This window comes from Aptenodytes patagonicus, chromosome 2 (genome assembly GCF_965638725.1).
Source record: "Aptenodytes patagonicus chromosome 2, bAptPat1.pri.cur, whole genome shotgun sequence".
Taxonomy (NCBI): domain Eukaryota; kingdom Metazoa; phylum Chordata; class Aves; order Sphenisciformes; family Spheniscidae; genus Aptenodytes; species Aptenodytes patagonicus.
Window position 1 is genome coordinate 151,987,160 of NC_134950.1, and position 13,136 is coordinate 152,000,295.

At 44.1% G+C, this 13,136-nt stretch overlaps 1 protein-coding gene across 1 annotated transcript; it reads left to right on the top strand.

The window, feature by feature from the left end:
• The first annotated feature begins 2,898 nt into the window (after nucleotides 1-2,898).
• On the top strand, nucleotides 2,899-12,769 carry MSRB2 (methionine sulfoxide reductase B2). The gene is made up of 5 exons (XM_076332353.1): nucleotides 2,899-3,001; nucleotides 4,024-4,130; nucleotides 5,114-5,190; nucleotides 10,148-10,295; nucleotides 11,698-12,769. The coding sequence occupies exons 1-5, from the start codon at nucleotides 2,899-2,901 to the stop codon at nucleotides 11,803-11,805; spliced, it is 543 nt and encodes a 180-aa protein (XP_076188468.1). The 3' UTR covers nucleotides 11,806-12,769.
• Nucleotides 12,770-13,136: the final 367 nt, after the last annotated feature.

The following is a 13,136-nucleotide window of genomic DNA, read 5'->3' on the forward strand; positions in this document are numbered from 1 at the left end:
AATTGCATACAAATGCATATAAAATAAAAATACAACTATTTCAGTGTTTTCCTCCATATGTAGTAAAGTCGAGGGGCTTTATTAGCAAAAACTGCTTAAGCAGAGGTTTGAATTTGTACAGGGTTCATTTGATTTCTGCACCTCACCACTTCCTGGATGATTGCTCAGTATCTGCCAGCGTAGGCATTATGTGATGCTCTGCTTGTCCCCAAAGCTGTCAGCCAAGACAGAGCCTGGGCTGGGAAATGGTTAGAGCCTGAATAAATATTCGCAGGATAGTCTGGACCGTGACCACTTCCCTCCTACTCTCGTCTTCACCCACCTACACACATGCTGCTGCTGCTGCTGCCTTGGTGCAAAGTAATGCTACAGGAGGAGCTGAGAAGCTTCTCCCCCATCTACATACATCTGATAAGACATTGTGCTTTTGACGAGTGACCCTTCCCTGGGTGCAGCTTGTGTATGCGCTGGAGTCAGGCGACGTTTTTAACAATAAACCCGCTGAATTACAATTTAGGGAGAATTTACTGGGAAGTTTACATAAGGTAGCTAGGGGAGACTTTTAACTGCTTCCCCTTGTGCATAAGGGAGAAAAAAAGGAGGAAAATTAAGTAAGAGCCTAATTGGCTTTTATAACAGTCTATGGGGAGAAATGCAGGCCCGTTCTCTGCCTAGCTACGAAGCCTGGTATGTGCTGTAACCATGGGAGGCAATATTACAGGCATGACAGGACAATGATTTGGTTTTTCAGCACTGAAGATGTGAAAAATGAAATACCTCCAGCCAGGGGGGTTGTCTTCTGCTTGAGGAAGACCTGTCATGCCAGTTTGGAGGACTGCAAGTCAGGCTTTTGTTGGAGGGAAAAATGGAGGATCTGATCTGCCGGTGCACCACTTCAAATGTGGATCATGGGTGTTGGCATGAACAGGATCTGCCTCTTCCACTACCACGCTCATTTTAATCAAGGAGCGGCTTGCAATAAACTGGATAACAGAGAGGATGATGAGGCTAGGGTGGACGAGCCTAATGCTTTCTGCTCCCGCTGCTCCCCGGGGTACACGGCCCAGGTGCTCGCTCCCCTCCTCCAGAGCCCAAGGAGGATGGCACAGCAATGGACCTGTGTTGGTTCAGTTCCCACTGCCTCAAAATTGCTGCATTTTGGGATAGTACCAATAACAGAGAGCTGCAAAGAAGATATTGATGGTTCATTTTTTATTGAATTTTGTCCCTTTAAAAAAAGCACCTTGTCTTTAAAAGCACCAGTCTTTAAAAAAAGCACCAGTTAAATCAATGTCAATTACATTAAAACACGCAAGTTTCAGGACTAATCGCTTTATCTCACCCTCCTTCATTTCCCAGCTTCTTCAGGGAGAATTCCATTGATTACCTGTCCTCCTCAGCAGCAAACACTGCCTGAGAGCAAGGCCAAGAACGGGAGGGAAATGCCTCTCTGCCATGGTTGAACTGGAGACAGTGGCAGTGAGCCCGGGAGCAACCCCATCGCCTGCCAGCACTTCCCAGCCCATTTGCCAGAACTGGGGGAGTGTCAAATTGGGTCTCTCATCTCCAAAGGCTCCCTAACATGTTCCAGTTCCCTCTGAAACCATGGCTAAATGACTGGTATAAGACGCCATAGGAATAAGCTAGAAGGGGTTTGGAAAGATCTTTCTCTGATCTTCACTTCCCAAAATGGCTGAACACAGAAAAATGTTGTCCTGCCTACAGCATAGATGCTGCCCTCTGCCAGTGCCGAGAGCCCCAGCGAAGCCCGCTCCTCCGTGCCCAGCAGCACTGCTCTCCCACCATCCTGAATCATGGTCCTGAGCACTTGACATCTCCAGGATTTTTATCAAGGTACTCCGGCTTCACTCCACTGTGTCTTATTATATAGGACAAAGCCATTAATCAGCTGTGTGCCCCGCTCTCCCCTGCTGCTGCAGACAGCGAATGCGATCATCTACGAGCCTTGCTGCTATCTGTCTTTCGGTGCATGGCTTCGTGGATCCGAGCAGAGGATTTGATTACAGCCATGGTACTGATCATACGCTGTGTTGGATGTCCTCGGCTGCCATTGAACTCACCATCTTAGACATGAGGATGGTTCAATAAGAAGGGTGTGTATACACAGGACTGATCATACAACACTTTTTTAGCTTTGATTTAAAAAATAGGCTAGAAGAATTAGACTAAAAAGAAAATCATTTTGTATTAAACACCATTATTAGCTTTGTCACCCGATGCAATCCAAACAGTCCCTTCCACACCATCCAGTAATGATGAACTAATTCCAAATCAGAAATGGAGCCATTGGGAAAAAAAGCAGACAACAGCATTAAAGCTTAACCTGGCAAACTGACTTGTGTTTAGGTTCACCTTTTAAGGACAGGAGACCAAACTAAACTACGGGTCCTATTACAGGTATATTTACAGGCCAAGTCAAAGCAGCTGTGACTGCAAATCACACCACGTAAACAAGTAGCCAGCTAGCACATTGCCTTCGCAATTACTCAATCAATACAACTAAGAGCAATGCCTATAACATGCATTCAGGGAGCAAGAGCACTTTTGCATGCAAATACCAGACTTGTTCTCCTTAAAAACAACCTATAACAGCTGCAAGCAAATGCCTCGACAGGAATTTGTTGTATCTACGGCTGCAGCCATCGTTCAGTTTTTAAGCCGATCTCTTTGCCTCTCAGTAAGAAGTGCTTGAAACCTCTACCTGCAAATGCCGCATCGGTATTTAAGCGGGTGCTTTGCTCATTGCTTTTATGAGGTGCGATTATTTAGGTTAAACGCACCGATTAGACGTGCAACCTGGCGGGGCGGGACCGGGGGAGCCGCCGGCCGCGGCCAAGGGGCCGCGGCCGGCGGCTCCCCCGGTCCCGCCCCGCCGATATGGCGGCTCGTCTGCTCCGGAGGATGCTCGGGAGCCGCCTCCTCCTCTTCCTCCGCTCCCCGCCGCGGAGCTCCAGCGGCGGCCGGGCCCGCGGTGGCACAGGTACCCTCTGCCCGGAGCATGGGGACAGGGTGGGGGGGAAAGGGCAGGAGCCGCCCTGCAAGGGGAGGGCATCCCCGTCCCCGGTGTCCTCTAGCCGGCTGGAAAGGGCTGTCAGCCCGCTGCAGGGATTTCTCTTGAACTGGCAGGCTAAACTACAGTTTTACAGTCAAACCGTAATTTTCAAATTCCTTTTTTTTTCCCCAATATCATCTCAGCATTGCAAGAGATGAGTCCAGGCAAGCGTTCATCACTCAGGAACTGATATTTTTTCACGTCTGCTATGCTGGTGGGAGATAAGCGTGGAGGTAGTTTCCCACCTCAGACTTTTTGATTAGGAAGGAATTAAACTATTTTACTCGTCGTTTTTCAGCCAATCTATTAATTCTTTGCCAATCTCATACCACCATAAATGCGCTGCACAGTGTGTACAGACCCATAGCAGGCGGTGCTGGAGGTTTGCACCGTGATGGGTGACTTCTGCTCTCCTATTGTGTGCCACCCACTTAACTGTAGCCTTCTCTTGGGCTGCAGGTGTTGCTTTCTTCCAGTGCTCCTTCTTAGCACCACTTTTCGCTGAGGCCTGTGGAAGTTGCTAGTCTTCGATAGCCCATAAAAAGCATTAGTTCTGGTTTCTGAGGGTTTCCAAGAGGCAAACTACCAAACCTTTCAGCAATACCCAGGGATGAGGAAGGAGCACCAGCAGACTGGCAGTTATCCCAAGCCAGAACAGAGGGCTGTGCTGGGAGAGCAGATGGTACCTTGGGTCGTAGGTGCCCGTTTCCATTCAGAGCCTTCCCAAGTGATGTGCTGGAGCCGTTCTCTTTACGTAGCACGCAGAATGGAAAGCAGATGCAGAGTCCTGCAGTCGCCCCTGCCCTTATGTCCCTGACCTGCCCTCCTGTGCTCTGTCTGTACCCATAGAAACTTTGGGAGAATTGAGGTGATCATGGAAAGCATCGACAGAGTCTAAGTTAAAACGGTGTTAAAAATAATAAAAATTATCTTTCTATATCTAATTGAAGACATGGGCTCTCTGACTAAACAAGCCGAAACAACTGTTGCTGCAGACTGGAAAAAACAATTGACTCCAGAGCAATTCTATGTTACAAGAGAAAAAGGAACTGAACCGGTAAGCAAAAGCGCTAATGCTGTCCAAGGTTAAGCCACCTTCTCTGTCTGCTGGGCAGAGAAAAACCTGCTTCAGGGAGCTGTCACCACTCAGTTGCTTTGCAGGTTTTCCCCTGCCTTCCTGTGGATGAAAGTTAGACCCAACATACTGAACCGGGTGGATTTTGTTCTGACCCAGGCTGGTTTGCAGATGAAAAAACACTCTGCATTCTTTTCATATTTTGTTTTTTTTCTGGGATACTTTACTGCCAGCTCAGCCGTCTGTGTGGCAGTAGTGGAGGCCTCTCCAGAGGGGAGGGAGAAGATCATATTTTTGTCCTGTAGTGTCCTTTTTTTGACCATATGTAGATTAGCCATGGAAATCTTATACACAGCACTCCATTCAGGAGCCGGGTTATCCCTCGTGTGCCAGATCACCCACCCACCTTGTCCCTGCGCTTTGCTTCCTTCTGTGATGGAGGCCACGTAGCGTTGTGAGTGGAGCGCCAGCGTCCCTAGCCCAGAGCCAGGGCTTATGCACATGCGGAGCATGTACCATGGGATTAAATCATGTGAACCGTGCCCAAATCCTTATCTGTAAAATAAGGATCCTAATTCCAGACCATGCAGGGAGGAGGAGAGTCCCTTTGTAGAGCCACTTTGAAGTTGTGGCACTCCATAGCAGAGCGCTGGTCTTTGGGATCCTGCACATTTCACAGGTTCCTCGGAGGTCATGACTCCGGCCCTGGTACCTGGATGATTTATGCATCTGACTGGTCTCAAAGTTACTGGGGGCAGGGGGTAGTCTTCACTATTAATCCAAAGGCATCCTCCCCTTCATTTCTTTAGACTGCTAATGTTTGTTCTTCAAAGCCCCCCTGTGAAGCCTTCTTTTTATGGTTTTTCTCCTGTTTTGAATCTGATTCCTACATGCTTGTTCCAGATGGTGAGCTTTTAAAGACCTGCATTATTAACTTCTCTTTTTTTTCCTTCCTTTTTTAAAAGCCATTTAGTGGGATCTATCTGAATAACACAGAATCGGGAATATACTACTGCGTGTGCTGCAATACCCCACTGTTCAGGTAACATCCTTCAGATTTCACAGCATCCGAAGAATGTCCTGACTGTGGCAGGAGGGGCAGTGTCTTTTCGTGAGAGGAACGGAAAGTGTAGGTCAGAAGAACAATTCTTTGGTGCCAGAGTGCTATGTGTAAGATTTCCAGGATACCTGTGGTGATATAGGTACATGGTATGCCCTTTTCTTGAGCATATCAGGGTGTCCAGTTGCCAGCAGACAGCAGTTGCTACATTAGGGTCTGCCTTTTCCTCCTGCCACACACACTGTCCTTTTTGGTTGATAATAATTCTGTTTAAGAGGTCTCTAAGCCACAAGCTGCCACGAAATACATGTGTTTACGTGTGAGTATCACTGTATGTTTGCTCTGTTCTTGTGCTCTCCCGTAGCCATCTTCTGCCACGCATGCTACTGGGCTAGAGAGACCTTTGGTCTGTCTTAGCCTAGCTGTTGTTATGTTCCTACCGCTGGGTCCCTCGTACTGGAGCTGAGACCTCCTCTTCACCCCACCCCCTTCTTGTTCCCTAAATTAAATTCCACTATTTTTGCCTTTTTGGTTACATCTACTTTTTAAAACCTGGCTGTGAATGACTGCACTATTAACCTCTGTGCTCTTTACAATACTATATATTTTGCAACTTCATTAAAGTCTAAGTAAAAGGAAATAAGAGTGCCTCGGAGTAGGATATGCAGAAGGTGTTCTGTTCTCTGTAACTGAACCAGAAAAGACAGTTCCTCATATTTTTGATCTAGAAAATAGCCTTTATATATCCCCAACTGCAAGTTCAATGGAATACAGCTGATATGCCCATTTTTATGAAGACTTTAAAGGATGCATCACAGATCAGAACTTCAGATGGGAAGCTGAGGAACAGGAGGTCTGGATAGTATGAGAGGAAAAAATGTAACGGCTGTATCAAAAATAAACCTACACTAAGCAATTAAATGGTAACATTGGAGGCTGATAATTGTGAACAGTTAGTTTTCCTTTGGCCAAATACAGAAAACTATTGTTATGCAAATGAACATTTGATTAAATGTACGTTTTTCTGTAAAGGTTTGCTAATAAACGCTTTTAAATAACATGATTTCAGAAGCTAGTGCAGCATCGCAGAATATTCTGAAGACAAATAAAAATACGTCTGAAAAATTCAGATAAATTAGAGAAATTTTAAATCATTAAGCTGTGGAAGAGTTCATTCAATTCCTTCAAATGTTCCTTCAATTTAGACATCCTTTATATTAGACGATAGATATTGACAGGCTGACATGAAGAGAGAAGAGCACTGAAGGGAATTGCTTCTGCTGCTAAACTAATAAAAAACCAACACTATAACCAAACAGTCATGCTGCTTTTTGCAGCATCCAGCTCTCAGAGAATATAGGTACTTTTGTTTAAAGCATAAAATAATGCTGAGCTTTACAGACTGATAGAGAGAAATAATAATAAAAAAAAAACTTACAGAAAAAACCTTTTAAGAAAATTGAAAATTATTAAATGTGCAAAATGGTCTGAAAATATTTTTTCCATGAATGCATTATGTTGTGGAGGACACTAACAATGAGGGGGGAAAAAAATGGTATTTGATAAGAGATTCATTCATCATGTTTATTTCCTAGTGCATTAAAAATGTCCCTTCTTTTTCAAATGCATTAGATCATTAGCTACAGGTAAACATGAAGCATTTCTTCCTTTCTTTCAAAGTACACGTGTGTGTATACATTTATACCAGAATTTATTACCTTCTGCTACCAAATATTCATTTGAAAGAGTTGGAAATACATGGAACAAAACCATAACCTTTATAGATAGCAAATTGTGGTGCTTTAATGAAGTCTCAAACCTTCAGCAAACCATAAACCTACAGCTGAGATTCATACAGCAAAAAGCACTTTTTAGAATTATCTGGATTCCATCCAGGATGACTGAAATAGGGATCAAAGTAAATGACATGTGCTGGAGGAATGGTGTGTCGAAGGCTAATCTAATGCATATGTTTAGGGAAAGTCCATTTATCCATAAATTAAGTGGTGAAATACTTCAAAGGACAAATATGATCTTGAACAGCAATATTTTTGGGTACTAAAATGTTTCTATTAGGGAATCTAAGTGATATTACTGTTAGTAAAACCACACAGAGATCATTTCTGTTGAGAGCTAGTTTAACAGCTCAGAAGATTGATCCTTTAGCAGTGGAAAACATCTACAATAAACTTAAGTATTGTGAGCAGCATGTAAGGGACGGAGTCAGTCAGGGTCGGATGCAAAACCCACGTAGCATTGAAGACCTTCCTTGATTCTGCAGGGTCTCAGAGAGGATCCTCATACCTGTGTATGAATAAGCAGAAGGATCCCTGTGTCAGAAAATGAAGAGTTCTGATTGAAATCTTTTGAAAATAAAAAAAGAAACAGCACAGGTGTGTCAGGGAAACTCAGCAGTGGTGTACGGACATTTGTGTTCCCCCAGGTTTTTCTTTGGGAAGCTGTGGCCGGTAGGCACAGTGTTTGGGTGGCTGTGTAGCAGGGATGGCAGAGGGCCCTCTTTGGCTGGAACGAAATAGGCTTGGAGCCCTAAATACCTTCTCATGCAGACACAGAGCTGCAAACCGCATTCGCTTCGGAGCAGTCTGCCTCTGTACTGTCTCCTATTTCTCCTCAGTTTTATGGAGGGGAGGAGGTAGGAGACCATTTCTCATGGGTCTTCACGGATTGATGTAGTGGACTGAGCAACAACCCGCACAAAAACTAGCCTTTGGTCATTCTGTGTTTGCAAATCCTCTTTTATTTCCACAGTTGCATTGCTCAAAGGCAGCCCTGTACAGTTAATTATAAAATCCATGCTAAGGCATGCACTGTTCCTTGGGTTGGATTTTTTTTTAAGCTTTTTGCCCTGCTTGTTTGGCTTGTCTTTCTATAAGGCACTGCAAGTAAGATTTTCAGATTTCTCTTCACTGTATTAATATCCCACCAAAATATACATGATATATACTAGATATGTTTCTTTAAATTCCGTATTGACTAATGGACTAATCCCCTTTATCGGAGAGAAGCTGCTGCTGGTGTTAGTGTCTCCATCCACCACTAGGTGCCAGTAAGAGCATTGGGTTTGTGAAACTGGGCTAAACATGGGAAATCGGGAGGAAACGGTTGTGGTGGGTCTGCAGACCACTGATCCTTGTAGTATGTGAGTCTGTCTTTATTTCTCGCTCTAACTCACACTAGGTCACTCTTCGCTAGAAGAAAGTACTTATTGCTATCAAAACTTGCACAACTTTAAATAGGGGGGATTATCTCATTTCTGTACGCTAAATCTCCAAAATATTTTCTGATCATATTTTCCAATACACTCTAGGTTTTAACATGCACCTAAACAGGGCTGGTAATCATAGAATCATAGAATAGTTTGGGTTGGAAGGGACCTCTAAAGGTCATCTAGTCCAACCCCCCTGCCGTGGGCAGGGACATCTTCAACTAGATCAGGTTGCTCAGAGCCCCGTCCAACCTGACCTGGAATGTTTCCAGGGATGGGGCATCCACCACCTCTCTGGGCAACCTGTGCCAGTGCTTCACCACCCTCAGCGTAAAAAATGTCTTCCTTAGATCTAGTCTAAATCTACCCCCCTTTAGTTTAAAGCCATTCCCCCTTGTCCTGTCACAACAGGCACTGCTAAAAAGTCTGCCGCCATCTTTTTTATAAGCCCCCTTTAGGTACTGATAGGCTGCAAGAAGGTCTCCCCGAAGCCTTCTCTTCTCCAGGCTGAACAATCCCAACTCTCTCAGCCTGTCCTCATAGGAGAGGTGTTCCACCCCCCTGATAATTTTTGTGGCCCTCCTCTGGACGTGCTCCAACAGGTCCGTGTCTCTCCTGTGCTGAGGGCTCCAGAGCTGGACGCAGTACTCCAGGTGGGGTCTCACCAGAGCAGAGTAGAGGGGCAGAATCACCTCCCTCGACCTGCTGGCCACGCTTCTTTGGATGCAGCCCAGGATACGATTGGCCTTCTGGGCTGCGAGCGCACATTGCTGGCTCATGTCCAGCTTTCCATCCACCAGTACCCCCAAGTCCTTCTCGGCAGGGCTGCTCTCAATCCCTTCATCCCCCAGCCTGTATTGATACCGGGGGTTGCCCCGACCCCGGTGCAGGACCGTGCACTTGGCCTTCTGGAACCTCATGAAGTTCACATGGGCCCACTTCTCGAGCTTGTCCGGGTCCCTCTGAATAGCATCCCGTCCCTTGGGCGTGTCAACCGCACCACTCAGCTTGGTGTCATCTGCAAACTTGCTGAGGGTGCACTCTATCGCACCGTCTATGTCATTGATGAAGATATTAAACAGTAAATCCTGGATGTTAACAGGAGGCACCGACAAGCTGATAGTCTGTAGTACTGTTTCTGATGGCTGTGATTATCTCTTGGGAAAAGTAGATCTTTGCGCTGTGAGGGTTTGTCATTGGTTGACTGATGGTTTGAGCAAGGCTCTGTTTGATTTAGCAAACCATTTTGATGGCTGACTGCAAGCCAAAGCCATCACCAGACGTGAGCCTGGTCCGGTGGGCCAACCTAGCCATTTTCCATACTCATTTTCCATACTTCATTTCTTCTTGTAAACTCTTCTCTGAGGTTGTGCTGTATTGGCCCAGGCTTTGAACTGCAGCTTTGCAGGTGTAATTCAGCTAAACAATGTGCTCAGTTGTTGGAAAAACCTTTTTTCAAGCTCTATAAAATGCCAAACTATCAGTGAAATAGAAAAGGTGAGGCAAAACCTCCTGTTGTGGGCTGATGGAGAATTCCCTTCGGTAAAGAGCTTCCAGCAGTTTGATGCCAGTGAGAAAACTTCTACTATGCCAAATACTATTAATAGTATTACAAGACAAGGATGAGGAAAAAATCCAATGTTCTTATTAAAAACAGACCTTTGTGTAACATCTCTGCCATTAATTAACAAGAAGATCTGGTTTCCACTATAGCTCAGAAAAGAAGTACAATTCTGGGACTGGATGGCCATCATTTTCTGAGGCTTATGGTACTTGTGGCAGAGATGAAAGCAATACCAATATCATGAGACGACCAGATAACTCATTGGGATCAACTAGAACTGAAGTCGTCTGCAAACAGGTATGTTTATTTTGGAGGTGATACCCAAAGACCCAAATCTTAACAAATAAGTTTTATTTGTGCCCATAAATAAATCTACCTAAATCTAGCAGTGAGAATTACATTATCACTGGAACTATTCTGTCTCACTTCTTGGTATGAAACACGAGTAGATTTCTAAATATCTAATATAGACTGTGCGTTTGGGTGAAGACAATTATGTGGCTGGGGAGAGTAGTTGTGTAAGTGTAGCCAAGGGCTGGAATTTAGACAGAAAATTTGTTCAGAGGACATCAGGTGAACTGCAGTACGTGACAACAGTAGAAGGGACTCTGAGATTTAGTCCACCCATTTGCCCCATCATAGGGTCAGTGCTTCCTAAATCAGTCCTGCTAAATGTTTGCTTAAGCTGTTCTTAAAATATGCAGTGATGGAGACTCCACAGCCTCGCTAGGTAAAGAGTTGTAACATTCATGTCTTCCTACTATTGGTTAGACACTGGGGAAAACACTAAGTTTGCTTTGCAGCAGTTGAAGATTATTACTATTTGCCCTAGATTATTACTATTTGCCCTGCACGGCGGTGGTGGTGCCCCACATCTTCACAGCTGTCTTCTGTGGGTTCTCTCGTTTCACAGAAGCTGCCCTTCCCTGGTAGCTACTCCTGTCCTGGTAGTGTTCCTGTCCTTACACCTTTGCCTTTCCCCTACCCATGACCCATACTTGTACTGGGACCTGCTGTAATACCCAGGTCCCATTCTAAAGAACTGCCAGCCCTAACCAGTTCTTCCCAACCCTGAGTCTGTTCTGTTTACTATGTCTGTTAAGATATAAAAGTATGCAATTGAGTTTAATGAATTGCAGCCCTTTCGAGCAGGATTAGGTATTACCTGCAAATATAACAAGCATTCATTGCAGTCCATTATCATGGTATAGTTCATGTTTGCAGTAATATCCAGCAATCACCTTTCAGGAACCCCAGCTGAAGACAACCTTCCAATTTTATAATGAACCACTGATAGCTATTCTGAGTCTTTTTCCCATCAGTAATTTGCGGGGGGAGGAGGGGGAGAATCCTCAGTTGACCCGTGAGGAGAACCTACAGTGACTGTCTCAATCAACTTGAAATTTTCATTATGTATTGAGAATTCTAGATCCTCCCATTTATTTCCTATACTTTCTAGCATTAGTACCTTTTGACTTCCTCTTCTGGGATCTGCTTCTTTGCGGGCAGATATTCACCCACTGGCCAGAGGTGATTACTCCAGGATGTATTTCTAGTCTCTCCCCAAGACCCCCCCACCCACACAACTCAACAGTGAATTCATCATGCAGGTTTCTTCATTCAGGATAGTGCAGTAGGTACCAGCATAATGTTGGTCCATAATTGTAATGGTAATAATGGTACGTAATTTCTGTTGCAGTGTGACGCCCATCTAGGCCATGTGTTTGATGATGGTCCCACACCTTCTGGGCAGAGGTTCTGTATCAACAGTGTTTCATTAAACTTCAAACCAGGCTCTGGTCAGTGAGAAGTGGATCTCTGTGGCTTACAGAACATCCTTTCGCTGCTCGTACAACAAGCTTGTGAAAAACTCTCAGGCTTTTAACATAGAACTCAAATTTTAGTACTTATGCCATTGCAGCTTTGCTTTCCAGCTATTATCAGTGTTGATAAAATACATATTTTTGTGGTAACTCTTTGGCAGTCTGCCTTTTCATGGTTAGTGTGATGTAAGTGTTGATCTGTTTATTGTAATTTTTTAATTAAAAAAAAATCTATGCAATAGTTCACATTCATAACCATCATCATTAACTGTATCGAGGCTGCTGAAATGAAGTGTTCTCCTGAACCTGACTTTGCCTATGCTGAACAGTAGTTGTTGCACCCAGGAATACAGATGTACATGGCTGATCATGCCAGAACTTTTACTTCTGTGAAATCATCATATCCTTCTAAAGGGAAGCAAAAATAACATGAATCTGCAAATAAGGCTTGAGGGGCTTTTTCCCCCTGATGTGAGAGACCTTTAGCCAAGCCAAGTGACTTTTCCGTGAACCCATAAAAGTGAAGTCCTGACAGAGGGCCTAATTAAAACTATTCCAGGCAACGGAACCAGTGAGGACATGGAGTCTTTCTTCTTTTAAATCATTTACTTTGATTCTGTGTCCAATAGCAGAGCTGAAGTAGGGTTTGCTCCAGGAACTTCCTCTTACAGAAATAATATGATAATAATGTAACTATCTGTGTAACATCTCCAGACTTCTGTTATCACTTGTGTATTTCAGAATCCAAAAATAAAAATTAATGTGAAGTTTACTTTTTTGGGGAAAAAAATCAGCATCAAAAAACATGTTGAGTAAAGTGATGCTTTTGTTGAAAACATGCCTTGTCTCTTCTTCCTTGTACAAGTTTGTAAATACTTCTGTATTCTCCCAAGCATTGTCACCATGGTTTGCTGTAACAGGAAAATAAATCTTATGTTTGTGAAATTGAGCTTTCCTGCTTTCAGAGTTTTTTTCCAGAGAAAATAATCTCTGAGTCAGAACATCAGCTTCACTAAACTGGCTGGGTTTAAGTGCTTCCCTGCTGAGAGTTACTAGGCAACATCTCATTTGGCTTTACCTATAACAGGCTGTTTCCATTCTCCCCACTTTGGTTGCCTCAGTAATAAAAAGGGCGTGTTCATTTACTTAGACTAGTGTAGTCTTAAAACTGTTTAATGTCTTCAGAAAGTGGAACTTTATTGCACTGAATTTACTTTTGCTCCTTCTGTCTTGGAGCTCTGCTGTTTTCCATTCTCCTGTACTTTCTGCAGGAGAACTCTACAATTTCACAACTTTCAAAAACATCATACAAAGA